General features: G+C 42.9%; 2 protein-coding genes across 4 annotated transcripts in view; one reads left to right on the top strand and one right to left on the bottom strand.

Annotated features, from left to right (window-relative positions):
- The window catches only part of LOC135525225 (calcium-independent phospholipase A2-gamma-like), a 55,028-nt gene extending 54,072 nt beyond the window's left edge, over positions 1–956 (bottom strand). For both annotated transcript variants that reach the window (XM_064952950.1, XM_064952951.1), the window contains exon 1: positions 802–956. The gene's annotated coding sequence lies outside the window, so the exon portion shown is untranslated. The remainder of the gene's footprint in view (positions 1–801) is intronic.
- Positions 957–1,196: 240 nt separating this feature from the next.
- Positions 1,197–14,964, top strand: part of LOC135524083 (dynamin-1-like protein) — a 31,207-nt gene continuing 17,439 nt past the window's right edge. For both annotated transcript variants that reach the window (XM_064951271.1, XM_064951270.1), the window contains exons 1-9: positions 1,197–1,406; positions 4,405–4,549; positions 8,277–8,323; positions 9,744–9,815; positions 9,923–10,009; positions 10,303–10,465; positions 11,008–11,128; positions 12,255–12,386; positions 14,729–14,935. In XM_064951271.1, the coding sequence (XP_064807343.1) occupies positions 1,305–1,406; positions 4,405–4,549; positions 8,277–8,323; positions 9,744–9,815; positions 9,923–10,009; positions 10,303–10,465; positions 11,008–11,128; positions 12,255–12,386; positions 14,729–14,935 (1,076 nt within the window). In that variant the 5' untranslated portion in view covers positions 1,197–1,304. The remainder of the gene's footprint in view (positions 1,407–4,404; positions 4,550–8,276; positions 8,324–9,743; positions 9,816–9,922; positions 10,010–10,302; positions 10,466–11,007; positions 11,129–12,254; positions 12,387–14,728; positions 14,936–14,964) is intronic.

Raw genomic sequence — 14,964 nt, 5'->3', positions numbered from 1 at the left:
ATGCAGGTGTCACGTGATCGAAGAACAACAAATGCGCTCCTTGAGTGACAGGGGGCGGGGCTAGGACAGTGGCATGGAGAGAGATGATCACATTTAACAAACCAAACATTCAAATGCCTTGAAGTAAAAACTCAAACCGGTCCCTGCATCAATACTGTTATATCATAAAATACAGTATACCACCCAGTCATGTGAAATCCATAGATTAGGGCCGAATTAATGTATTTCAATTGACTGAACCGGTAAAATCTTTGAAATTGTTGCATTGATATTTTCAACATTTGTGAACTGTTCCTTTAATATTTTCCATATGTCAAGGACATATCAAAGCTGCAGGCAAAAGTTAAATCTAGACTTGGTTTCCTCTATCGTAATAGCGCCTCTTTCATCCCAACTACCAAACGAACCCTGATTCAGTTGACCATCCTACCCATGCTAGATTACTGAAACATAATTTATCTATCGGCAGGTAAGGGTGCTCTCGAGCGGCTAGATGTTCTTTACCATTCGGCCATCAGCACTCCTCTGTATACTGGGCATCTCTGTATACCCGTCGCAAGACCCATTGGTTGATGCTTATTTATAAAACCCTCTTAGGCCTCACTCCCCCCAATCTGAGATATCTACTGCAGCCTTTATCCTCCATATACAAAACCCGTTCTGCCAGTCACATTCTGTTAAAGGTCCCGAAAGCACATACATCCCTAGTTCGCTGCAACTGGAACGAGCTGCAACAAACACTCAAACTGGACAGTTGTTTTCTCAATCTCTTAATTCAAAGACTCAATCATGGACACTTACTGAAAGTTGTGGCTGATTTGCGCGATGTATTGTTGCCTCTACCTTCAGCCCCTTGTGCTGTAGTCTGTACCCAATAATGTTTGTACCATGTTTTGTGCTGCTAACATGTTGTTGTGTTACTACCATGCCATGTTATCGTCTTAGGTCTCTCTTTACGTAGTGTTGTATCTCTTGTCGTGATGTGTGTTCTGTCCTATTTTAATATGTATATATATTTTATCCCAGCTCCCGTCCTCGCAGGAGGCCTTTTGCCTTTTGGTAGGCCGTCATTGTAAATGAGAATTTGTTCTTAATTAACTGACCTGCCAAGTTAAATTAAAGTTAAATAAAACAAATGTTTTTTTTAAACTCAAAATCCCATAATGCAAGGCTGAATTATTTTGTGCGCAGTTTTCTGGCCCGGGTAAAAGGTGGCAGTGTGTGAGGGACGTTGGGTGACTTTGTGCCTGTGTTTAGCAGGCTAGTTAGGTCGTTTATTTGACAGGTACTACATTTTCAGAGCCATGGAGGCCCTTATCCCTGTCATAAATAAATTACAAGATGTGTTTAATACAGTTGGCGCAGACATTATCCAGCTACCGCAGATTGCTGTTGTTGGAACGCAGGTAAGAATCGCTGGCCAGCAAACTAGCATCCCGTCACCTCGTTTTATTCCCTTAAGGTTAGCTACAATACTGTTGTCTGTATCACGCAGTTCCACTTCGAGATATTTCATAGTACATGAACATTTATCTGTACTGTGTTTTGGAGGAAAAGTTAGCTAACGTTACTATAGTTACCTTAGCTGTAGCAACTTAGTTAGGCAGCTAGATAGTTAGCTTGGCTAGTGGCTATGAATCATGACCTGCTAACTAGTTGGTTATAGCGAATTTGACAGGCAGTGGAACCCGGCTAACGTTAGCCCTGTGTAATGTTAAAACAGCTGTGCTCAGCAGAAGGTGCCATTGAAATGTCATGGCATCACATGTCTACATGTACGTACTGCACATTTACTGAGTTGTTTACACTGGTATCCCCCTCCGAGCCTTTGAAGACTTCAGTGGTTTTGATGAATGAAAACATTAATGAATTCTTCCAAGACATCCCTCCCCTTTCTTATTGCTTGAATTATCATTCATATATTTCAGTTGGCAACCAACTGGTGCATTACCACCACCAACTGGACTGGAGTGTGGACCTCAGTTCAGCTTCCATTCACCCATGTGGTATATGCTCCCCAAAAAAACAATGAGGAGATGGCACGTGGGTATATGCAGCTAAAAACCAATGAGGCGATTTGCCCACAAATAAAACCAAGTTCTATTTTACCAACTGGCTTAACAGACACACGAGCAATGTGGGTGCAATGATTGAATGTACCATGCTGACCACACCGCCTAAAAATAAATGTACACATGTTATTCAATCATTGCACCAACACTGTTCGCGCCTATAGATAGGCGTGTGGGTAGCCAGATGCTAAAATAGGACTTGGTTCTATTGGTGATGCGCTGCAGGTCCCGCCTCTCCCATCACATTGGTTTTTAAGAGCATATACCCACGTGGGTGATTCATCTTCCAATGTTTAATGCTTTTACCACCTGTCCCCAAATTAATATAGGTCCTTTCAGAGTTCGTTTTGATATTTCAACCTGCGTGTCCTGATTACATGTGGGTGGACAAAATCAACATGCGCAGGAGGACGAGCGGTCTGGTCAGCATGTAAGGGACTTCAGCTAAGTGTACCCCGTGTCCAGTATGCCTTCCAACAGAGGAAAGATTGCCTCAAGATTGTACCTTCTTGAGGACAAAGTAATGAGGCTCCAAGGAGCACAGCGCAAGCTGCTCCAAGTAGTTGGACAGTTTTGACTTCCCAACAGCAGCGTCTCATTTTGAGCAGGCCAAGGTCTGCCCCAAACGCAAGTAAATCAGAGGCAAATTACAGCCTCCTTAATTTGAGTTTTGGAAACAAGTGCTTTCATGAATGCATGGCGCGGGCCTCGTTTCACAGGAGCGTTGTAAAATAAGCTTTTTCTCAATGAACCAGCCTTAACAAATGTAGTTTATTTACAGATTGAATTTTATTGTCCAACATCAGTTTTATAATTTCTTAATTTTGTGGCTGCCTCGTGTCCTCTTTCCACTGCTGAATTGCAGCGGGAGTGGGGCGGCCATGTTTAGTTATTACAACTAATTAAAATGCTCATGCCTATGCTACATTTTAAATTAGAGAGTTCAAGATTGTATTTGAAAACAGCTGTTATTTATAAATAAAACATTTCATACAAATTTCCTATAGGACAGGTTGTTAGCAAATTATATTATACTAATATATTTTGAAGTTGTATTACTGTGTAGGGGTCTTGTTCTTCTAGGCTAAATGTCTTTTCTTAAATTATATATTCATTTATGATTTATACCAGGGATTAAGACACAATGGGCAATGTTTGTTTTTTTCAAACCTGTCATGTTGGTATAAGAATATTGTTCTAATTTATTTTATTACAACGTTACAGGCATATTTCTGTTCTGTTAAAATGAATTACAATAATCTAAATGTGATTTTTGAGCACCTTGGGTGGATGCCCTAATGTGTTACACACCCAATGCAAATGGATGTCAGGCCATTTTAAATGTTGCCCATCATGTTGTCTGGTGCCAAATTCTCTTAACGGAAACCCTGACTAGGGGGCACTCTTCCATCTGGTCTAAGGATAGAGATCCCAATGCCCCAAGGCAGTGAAGGGGACGTTGCACTGCGTAGGGTGCCGTCTCTCGGATTTGATGTTAAACGGGTGTCCTGACTCTGTGATAATTTCAAAATCACATTGCACATATCGTAAGAGTAGGGATGTTAACCCCGGTGTCATGGCCACCTAATCATCTCTCTTATTCCTAATTGGCATATCACTCCTCATCTCTCCATCTAATAGCTTGTGTGGTGAGCATTCTGGCACAAAGGTGGTCGCCCTGCATCACCCAGGTGGGTGCCACACATTGGTGGTGGATGAGACAAGGTTCCCCCTACTGTGTAAAGTGCTTTGAGTTCCTCAGTTGGTAGAAAAGCTCTATATAAATCCAATGAATTATTATCATCATATAGGCTACACCTGTACTCTTCTCTCTACACACAGCTCTTGTTGGCCTAGGCGTTACCTAATATGTTTACAGTAGCATGGCATCCTCGCTGACACCTTCACTGGTCTGTCACCTTCTTGGTCACTGTCTCAGCCCTTTGGCAACCATCTGAACTGAAGGTGCCATGGCGACAAGAAGGCAACCCTTGGATGCTCCAAGTGTGTGTCTTCTCTTGTCTCGGTATTCATTAGTGCTGTTCAAAAGGACAGATTCACACAGAGGGGATCTTTAGAAAAATCCTTGACCCTGTCAGTTCTATAATTGCCACACATGAATCGAGCCCAAGCTAAATTAGGTCAACTGCATCTAGGCGCAGCTGAGGTGAGATCAGGTAGGTTCAAATGTTGTGGAACGATTTTACTTGTGATGAGTCATGGACTTGTGATGAGTCATTTGAACTTTTAGTTTTGTAAGCGATGTTGTTGACTACTAGCTCACTTCTACTTTCACTCTGTAGGTGAGCATGCTATGTGTTTCTGTCTCCAGAGCAGTGGGAAGAGTTCGGTGCTAGAGGCTCTGGTGGGCAGAGACCTTCTGCCCCGTGGTACTGGTGTTGTCACCCGTCGGCCCCTCATCCTCCAGCTGGTCCACGTGGACCCAGAGGACCGCAGGAAGACCAGCGAGGAGAATGGTACTGTGAACACAACACTATCACTGCTTTAGGGTTGCAAAATTCTGTGAATTTCCCCAAAGTTCCCTGGTTTACAGAAACCCTGGTTGGAGGAACCCTCCTCTGCTTAGGTTATTCCCTTCTAATTCTGCAAGGGAATCCTCCAACCAAGGTTTTTGAAAAAGATGCCTCTGTACCTCTGCTGAGTGTAAACTTGAACGTTAGGAAAAGTCTTTGCAACTTCCAGCTTGCGTTTACTGTGAACACTGAGGCTGTACCCACTTTAAGTTAGTTTTAACAGTGTCCAAGTAGGCATTTGATTATTTTAATTTTACCTTTATTTAACTAGGCAAGTCAATTAAGAACAAATTCTTATTTTCAATGACGGCCTAGGAACAGTGGGTTAACTGTCTGTTCAGGGGCAGAACGACAGATTTGTACCTTGTCAGCTCGGGGATTTGAACTTGCAACCTTCCGGTTACTAGTCCAACGCTCTAACCCGCCTCATAATGTAGGCAATGGAGAAAATCCATCCCATAACATTTGAACATAGAAATAGCTGTTCTATCAATCAGCCTACAGTAGCAACCAATGTGTGGTGTTCAATGTAGGCCTAGACTCCATTACACTTTTGAAAAATACATGCAGGGCTTAACATTACCTGTTTATCCACGTGACTGAAAATGTTGTGGTGTTTGATGCAAGAAACCACTTAACAAAATAAAATGTACCGTAATTTCTGGACTATTAAGCGCACCTGAATATAAACCGCACCCACTGAATTAAAAAATATATATATATATGTATTTTGTACATAAATAAGCCGCACGTGTCTATAAGCCGCAGGTGCCTACCGGTACATTGAAACAAATGAACTTTAACACAGCCTTTAAACGAAACACGGCTTGTAACAAAAATAAATAGGCTTTAACGAAACATGGCTTGTAACAAAAATAAAAATAAATAGCAGTAAACAGTAGCCTACCAAGAAAGTCATTGGTCACTATCTTCCTCCTCCTGTGCACTGAAACCACTGAAGTCATCTCCTTCTGTGTCTGAGTTGACTAGCCTCAGAATTGCTTCATCCGATGTTGGATCGTTTTCATTGTCGCTCTCGTCACTTTCATCCAGAGGCAAATTCCCCGCTGAGCTCATGCTGCCCTCTTCAACACGCAGCAGTCCAGCATTTCGAAACCCGTTGATGATAGTGGATTTATTTGACAATGCTCCACGCTGTCAGCAGCTCTCTTTCTTTTTCCAACAGCCAGATCGATTGCCTTCAACTTGAAAGCTGCATCATATGCATTTCTCCGTGGCTTTGCCATGATGAGGGTGACAAAATGACTACCGTAATCAGAATGATGGGAAGTTTGAGCGAGCTCGATTTATGTCACGTGACAGTGCTCAGTTTTTTGGCGGCATGAATCTTGTGAAAGCGGGATAAATCCATAAATTAGCCGCGTCATTGTATAAGCCGCGAGGTTCAAAGCGTGGGAAAAAGTAGCGGCATATAGTCCGGAAATTATGGTATTATTATTCCCATCCCATTATTATAGAGAATCAGACACATTTTTCTACCCTCTTCCTATTGGCTATGTAGCTTATTCAAGTATGTCTCAAAATACAACACTGCCCATTTAAGACAACAACAAAAAAGCTCTTTACCAGATTCACTTTTCAAAGATGTCCATAAATGTACGTTTTGTGCTCTTGTATTGTTGACTACAAATGATCTATAACTGGGCTAATAATTCATTAAATTGCAAAGGATATGAACAAAATAGCTACATACAGCTCTTGCTTTGTTCTCAATACAAACACATCTGCTCATGACTGCTCATGCTGTAAACACAGTCCTGTTCAAAGTAAATAGCACAGATCCATATATGGCAATGGTCAATTTACATATAGACCTACTGCAGCTCTAACTGGTTATGCCGCACCGCTCTGTGTAGAGTATGGGCTGAGTTGTGCGTGTCGATGCAATAGAATCCTACTCCGATGTGTTCTGTTTACAACAAAATCTCTTGCATAGTTGGTTTTGCGTACTAAGTCGTGTATAGTTCATTTTGTTTCGGTATGTTGCATTGAAAGTGGCTGATATTGCATTGATTCGCCACTGCAAAGGGAAACGTTTTAACAGGGAAAACTCTAAAAGTTGAGTGAAGTTCAACCTTGTGTTTCTCTCTCTGGGCTGACATTTCATCTGCATGGCAGTCCCAGGGAGCTGTGCTGCACGGTGTCTTTGCAGGGCACATGTTGTTGTAGACCCCTCTTCCCCGTCCTGTCTCCCTCATGTCTACAGCCATTAGATGACTGTTGAAATCTCTCTAGGTCAGACGTTGTCCTTCTGTGACTCTCTGCTGTTTTTTGTCACTGTGTGTTGATAACTGGGCATATATTCAAGTCTGCAGCATTCCGTCTGAGTAGTAGCTACTATCCAGCTAGTATCCATAATAGCTAGCTAATATACTGCATTAAATATGGCAAGTTATAAACAAATAAATAGGCTTTCCCTTAGATTCTACTCATGTTATATCTAGAGGCTCCTGAATATTATTACTGAGCCATAAAGTCACAACAGCGTGCAATGTCATGTTACTCAATCGCCAATGTCATCCCAAGACATTTAAACACAAAACCAAGCCTGTGCCCTGCTGTTGGGAGTAGTCACACACCGGATGGATCATGCCAAAAAGTACTGCATTGCTGCAGATGGCCATGGTGCAGCAGCTAGGCTAATGGCTAACCATTTTCACCTGTCATCTGATCTCTCCTGAACCACAGACCCCAATGCCTGGAAAAACGGGCGCTATTACAAAGGTCTCCTTTTCATTGTTTCTCCTTTCCTTTTGTCTCTGTGTTCGATCATCAGCTTCTTACTCTAGGCCTATCCCTTTCATATTGCCCCCCCTTCCATCCTGCCTATTGTTTTTGTTGTCTTGATTAAGCTGCCAAACTTTGGCTTAACTTGATTCAGCGAATCAAGCCCAACAAGGTCAGTCTCGTGTTTCAGACAAAACACTTGATTGTCTGTAATAAGGACATCCTGTATAAAATAAAAACTATTCCGGAGTGCATGATCGGTGTCAACTTTGTCAGAAATCATGGTAAGTATGACCTTTTTTAAGGGCAAATCAAAGAAAATCAGCTGTCCTCAAACAGCTGATTTTGTTTTCTTAGTTTGGTAGGTAATTATTTGTTTAAATAATCCAACTAATACATTGATTTATTAGTTGAAAGAATAACTTTTGTTGTTTATCAATGGTGCTAGGTAGTAGCGTATGCCTGTGCTCCCCATAACGCACCAACCATGCTTTGGCTTGTCTCACAGGCATATTTTTTATTGACAAACAACATTTCTCACTGTATTGTTTGTTCAAATCTCTGGCCCTATACCTCTGGGTTATTGGCCTGCAGGATGTATTCCCATCCCAGCTGAACAACTCAACCTGACCCAATGACCGTATCAGCCGGTCCCAATTCACTCCCCTTCCCCTGGCCCTAACCTTTCTTTACAGATCTGTAAGACATACTTGATCTGGTGGATGCTCCACCACTGCACTTTTTATGTCTATCCAGACCCTTCAGATATGCAAACATGGGTTAGGGCCAAGGTAAAGGGGGAGGGAGTGAATTGGGACCTGCTCTATAATCACAACACTGGTCATTAAAGTACTACTCCAAATGACATCTGCCAGACAGGCTGGGAAATGGGAATGACACTGTCTTGTTTATGTTCCCATAGGCGTCGATGGAGAGGAATGGGGCAAGTTTCTACACACCAAAAGCAAGGTATGTCTCCGTAACCATTCCTCAGAGCTAGTTTCTGTGTTGGTTCAAAGCCTGCAGGTTGCTGACAAAGCAAAGCACCTCTAACTATCTGTTCACCTCAGTGGAGTTCCCTGCCCTTTCACTGCTACAAATAGACATGCAGCTTAAATACTTGATTAACCTGATATAGGCATGCATACATGCAAAGCATTGTATTGATTTACTGACTGAAGATCACTGGAAAACCTATATGGGTTTTGTAGCTTTGTCTGGAGAGTTTGACAGGAAATCTTATTTTAATCACCTCAGGCACACACCCTTTCACAGTCGCTAGGCAAAGAAGACACAGGAGGATGTACAGTAGTACTGTCTTCTAGAGGGAATGGCCCAGAGCATAAAGTAGAGATGAGGGAATAGGGTGTAATATACGGTCGAGATGAGGGAATAGGGTGTAATATACGGTCGAGATGAGGGAATAGGGCGTAATATGCGGTCGAGATGAGGGAATAGGGCGTAGTATGCGGTCGAGATGAGGGAATAGGGCGTAGTATGCGGTCGAGATGAGGGAATAGGGAGTAACATGCGGTCGAGATGAAGGAATAGGGTGTAATATACGGTCGAGATGAGGGAATAGGGCGTAATATGCGGTCGAGATGAGGGAATAGGGCGTAGTATGCGGTCGAGATGAGGGAATAGGGCGTAGTATGCGGTCGAGATGAGGGAATAGGGAGTAACATGCGGTCGAGATGAGGGAATAGGGTGTAACATGCGGTCGAGATGATGGAATAGGGCGTAACATGCGGTCGAGATGAGGGAATAGGGCGTAACATGCGGTCGAGATGAGGGAATAGGCCGTAACATGCGGTCGAGATGAGGGAATAGGCCGTAACATGCGGTCGAGATGAGGGAATAGGCCGTAACATGCGGTCGAGATGAGGGAATAGGCCGTAACATGCGGTCGAGATGAGGGAATAGGCCGTAACATGCGGTCGAGATGAGGGAATAGGCCGTAACATGCGGTCGAGATGAGGGAATAGGCCGTAACATGCGGTCGAGATGAGGGAATAGGCCGTAACATGCGGTCGAGATGAGGGAATAGGCCGTAACATGCGGTCGAGATGAGGGAATAGGCCGTAACATGCGGTCGAGATGTGTGCAGACAGTAATTTGCTCTGGTGCTTTAGGTCCTCCATGCGTGAACAGAGAAACCCTTGTGATGTGCTATACTGTAAATGGCGTTGATGCGGTGGGTGATGGAGGATGTTTTCTTCTTTCTTTATGATTATATTTGTTTGTATTTAGATTTCTGTAGTGGTCTTTTGCTGTTGGGTCCAGATCATAGTAAATCACATTTACATTTGTCATATGCAGCTATATAAACCATCATTTAATAATTTGTTATACTGCGCAGTACCCATAAACATGTATTTGTTGTTTTTAGATCTACACAGACTTCGATGAAATCAGGCTCGAGATCGAAGCTGAAACAGAAAGAGTTTCTGGCAATAACAAGGTATGTCAACAATAAAAAATGATTTGATGCAAAGGTAGTCCGAAGCAATGTCAAACAGACGTTATCATTGCCAACTACTGAACTGACATTTCTTTGTTTTCTTCCAGGGAATCACTGATGAACCCATTCACCTGAAGATCTTCTCCCCTCATGTAGTCAACCTCACACTAGTGGATCTGCCAGGTATCACAAAGGTACACGCAAAGCAAGGTGTTTTTTATTTCAAATATAAAAGCTAATTGAGTTGCTCAAGTGTGATCGAGTTGGTTTGAATCCACCACAATACTTATTTAGCTGTCTGCGCTAACGCCTAGGCATTAGCGCTGAGAGCTAACGCAAGTCTTAGGTGATCTCAGTGCCTGGGATCCTATCTTTCATGCACTGAAACACCTCTCTTTCCAAGTTTATTGAGGGAGATAGAACTCCAAGTATGGTTTGAACTATGATATGGGCAGGAATTAATTGTGTGTGTGCATGTTCTACACAGGTCCCAGTGGGAGACCAGCCCAAAGACATCGAGCTGCAGATCAAAGACTTGATCGTGAAGCACATCTCTAACCCCAACTCTATCATCCTGGCTGTGACTGCGGCCAACACAGACATGGCCACCTCAGAGGCTCTCAAAGTTGCCCGCGAGGTCGACCCAGACGGTAAACACCTCAATCTCTTTCTCTTCTTCACTCGGGTCTCTTTCTCTTTTTTTTTGTTTGTCTATGCTTCTTCTTGTTGTGTCTGTCACTCGCTCTGCCGGTCTCTGCATCTCTCTACACCGCTCTTGCTCTCTCTGTTAACCTTAATGGTCTTTCACCTAATGTTTCCTCTAATCCTTATATCAGATACGCCATGGTGTACATCGCCTCACAAAAACTCTTGATTACCTGGATGTAGGCCCAGGGGTTTTTCCTGATTATCTCACTTGACCAGGAAAACTATAGCCTCTAGTAATAGGCTAAACTCCTTTCCCTCCTTTCCCTATTTGGTAACTGTGGAAAGGTTTAGTTATCATGGCTGTGGATCTGGTCCCATATTCATAAAGCATCTCGGAGTAAGGTAGACGACCTATGATCTGCCTTTCAGATCATAATGAATAAGAGTTTATGGACAGGGGGGGGGGGACCTGATCCTAGATTAACATCTCTACTCTGATATGCTTTTTTTGACTATGGGTTCTGGGGTTTGTGCCACTGTGTAGGCAGGAGGACGTTAGCGGTGGTGACCAAACTGGACCTGATGGACGCTGGGACCGATGCCATGGACGTTCTGATGGGCCGGGTCATCCCTGTTAAGCTTGGCCTCATTGGCGTGGTCAACAGGTCTGCACCATGACACAATCATCTTCCGTCTCTAGCATGTTGCATATAGCAAGGGTTCAGCCCTATGGAAAATCCAGTATGTAACGGTGTTAGAAGCCAACAGTCACTTAGGATCAAAATGGGAAAGGGGCCAGCATTCCTTAAGTTCTGTTAGGATTTTTCTTTTACTGTACTATGTACATTTACTTTTGAGTCATTTAGCAGGCTCTCTTATCCAGAGCGACTGAGTTAGTGCATTCATCTTAAGATTTCTATGTGGTACAACCACATATTAACCTCAGTCATAGTAAGTACATTTGTCCTCAAAGTTCTGGATAAGTTGCAGGGGTCTGATTGGCACTAGCGGAGAGCCGAGCCAACAGCATGTTGCAGTAGTCCAGATGGGAGATGACAAGTGCCTGGGTTAGGACCTGCACCACTTCCTGTGTGAGGTAGGGTAGTAGTCTATGGATGTTGTAGAGGATAAACTTGCAGGAAAGAGTCACTGCTTTGATCTTTGCAGAGAACCACATGGTGTTGTCCATGCTCACGGCAAAGTTATTTGCACACTGAGAGGGTGGAGAGGAGGATCTGATGGTTCACTCTCAAAGGCAGTGAATAGATTTTAGGAGGAGGAGAACAGAGGCGAGAGAGTCAGCTTTGGCAGTGCAGAGTGTCTCCATGACACGGAGAAGAACAGTCACGGTTGAGTGACCCGTCTTGAAGCCTGAGTGGTTAGGGTCAAGAAGATCGTTATGCGAGGGAGTTGGAGAGATGGCATGCTTAAGTTTTTTTGGAAAGAAAAGATGGGATACCGGTCTGTATTATTTATTTTTTAAATTACGTCGGGTCGAGTGTTGGTTTCTTGAGGAGGAGTTGCCAGTGAAAACCGGTGGTCAGGGATGAGGAATGGGAAAGATGGTCTGGAGAAGGGAGGCAGGGATGGTGTCGAGCGGGCAGCTTGTCGGGTGGCTGGTCATCACTAGTCACTGTATTTCATCTGGAGAGGGAGAGGATAAAGAGGTCAAGGCATAGGGTAGTTCTGTGTGAGTGGGACCAGTGGACTCAATAGGCTGACTGAATGAGGAGCTGATAGTAAAGGTAGTAAAATAACTCAAACAGTCCTATCCTTCACGACTTTCTTCAGGAGTCAGTTGGACATCAACAATAAGAAGACAGTGGCCGACGCTATCCGTGATGAATATGCCTTCCTACAGAAAAAGTATCCCTCCCTCGCCAACAGAAACGGAACCAAATACCTGGCTCGAACATTGAACAGGTATGAGCAATGTTCCCTCCCCCAAAAATTGGGCACTTAGCAAATGTCAGGTCTGGTTTAGCGCAAACTGGAATTTTGTAAATATTCTGTGTGACTTCCAGCACGCGTTTACTGTCAGCTCTGAGTCTGTACCTGCATTAAGTTTGTTTTAAGTGGCCAAGTAGGCTACTGTAGCTATTTGATCATAATGTAGGTCTGTCAGAGTGGCCTACCATCACAAACAATGGAGAAAATCCATCCCATAACATTTTAACATAGAAATAGCTATTCTGTCAATCAGCCTACAGTAGCAACCAATGTGTGGTGTTCAATGTCGGCCTACATTCCTTTAAACTTTTGAAAAACACATGCAGGGCTTGACATTAACCTGTTTATCCACTTGTCCTTCAGACAAGGTGGTGACTGAAATTGTTGTTGTGTTTGATGCAAGAAACCACTTTACAAAATAAAATGCATTATTATTCCCATACCATTTATTAGAGACTCTGACAAATTATGCTACTTAGTTTATTCAAGCCTCTCTCAAAATACAATGCCCCTTTAAGACAAAAAAAGGCTTTTACCTGACTCGCTTTTCAAAGATGTCCAGAAATGTACGTTTTGTGCTCTTGTAGGAAGCAATCACGCCCCTATTGCTGACTACAAATTATCTATAATGAGGCTAATAACTCACTAACTAGCAAAGGATATGAACAAAATGTGCACACGTGGCTATATGCAGCTCTCGCTTTGATCTCGAAACATGCACATCTGATCACGACCGCTCATCCTGTAAACACAATTCAGTTCAAAGTAAATGGCATAGATCCATATATGGCAATGGTCTATTTGCATATAGACCTATGCAGCTCTGATTGGTTATGCTGCACCGGTCTCTGCAGAGTACGGGCTAAGTCGTGCTGCAGCAATATCCTACTTCGACGTCTTCTGCCTACTGTAAAATATTTTGCATAGTTGGTTTTGTTTCGGTATGTTGCATTGAAAGTGGCTAATTTTGCATTGATTTGATCACAATTGCCACAGTACAGGGAAACGTTGATAGTGTTAACTTCTAGTGTCGAGCAATCCCGTATCCGGGAGCGTAATCATAGCCTCAAGCTCATTAGCATAACGCAACGTTAACTATTCATGAAAATCGCAAATGAAATGAAATAAATATATTGGCTCACAAGCTTAGCCTTTTGTTAACAACACTGTCATCTCAGATTTTCAAAATATGCTTTTCAACCATAGCTACACAAGCATTTGTGTAAGAGTATTGATAGCTAGCATAGCATTAAGCCTAGCGTTCAGCAGGCAACATTTTCACAAAAACAAGAAAAGCATTCAAATAAAATAATTTACCTTTGAAGAACTTCGGATGTTTTCAATGAGGAGACTCTCAGTTAGATAGCAAATGTTCATTTTTTCTAAAAAGATTATTTGTGCAGGAGAAATCGCTCCGTTTTGTTCATCACGTTTGGCTAAGAAAAAAAACAGAAAATTCAGTCATTACAACGCCAAACTTTTTTCCAAATTAACTCCATAATATTGACAGAAACATGGCAAACGTTGTTTAGAATCAATCCTCAAGGTGTTTTTCACATATCTATTCGATGATAAATCATTCGTGGCAGTTGCCTTTCTCCTCTGAACCAAATGGAAAAGTGCACGCAGCTGGAGATGGAGGACACCAAGCGGACACCTGGTAAATGTAGTCTCTTATGGTCAATCTTCCAATGATATGCCTACAAATACGTCACAATGCTGCAGACACCTTGGGGAAATGACAGAAAGTGTAGGCTCATTCCTGGTGCATTCACAGCCATATAAGGAGACACTGGAACACAGCGCATTCAAAATCTGGGGCATTTCCTGTATGAAATTTCATCTTGGTTTCGCCTGTAGCATTAGTTCTGTGGCACTCACAGACAATATCTTTGCAGTTTTGGAAACGTCAGTGTTTTCTTTCCAAAGCTGTCAATTATATGCATCGTCGAGCATCTTTTCGTGACAAAATATCTTGTTTAAAACGGGAACGTTTTTTATCCAAAAATTAAGAGCGCCCCCTATATCGAAGAAGTTAACTAACAGGGAAAACTCTGAACTTAACTTTCTAATCTCGTGCTTTTCTCCGTGGGCTGATTTCTTTCCTCTGCGCTGCAGTCTTGGGGCTACTGCACGCGCGCAGTTTAGAAGGAACATTGGGAATGAGAAAGAAATTATATATTAGGCATACAAGGCCTCAACAGAAGAGTACTTTTCACCAACTATGATTTTAGAGTGTAATGTCACTCTAGAAATAACAACTATCATGTTGTCTGTTGCCTTTTCTACTTTCTCATTCTTCTCCTTGTTGCCAGATTATTGATGCACCACATCAGAGACTGTCTCCCGGAGCTAAAGACTCGTATCAACGTGCTGGCGGCCCAGTACCAGTCCCTGCTGAGCAGCTATGGTGAACCTGTAGAGGACCAGAGCTCCACACTGCTCCAGCTCATCACGAAGTTTGCTGCAGAGTACTGCCACACCATCGAGGGCACCGCCAAGTACATAGAGACAACAGAATTGTGAGTAACTTCTTCTTTCCAATGCAGGT

Source organism: Oncorhynchus masou, chromosome 31 (assembly GCF_036934945.1).
Source record: "Oncorhynchus masou masou isolate Uvic2021 chromosome 31, UVic_Omas_1.1, whole genome shotgun sequence".
Taxonomy (NCBI): Eukaryota; Metazoa; Chordata; class Actinopteri; order Salmoniformes; family Salmonidae; genus Oncorhynchus; species Oncorhynchus masou.
This window is presented reverse-complemented; position numbering and strand designations above follow the sequence as displayed.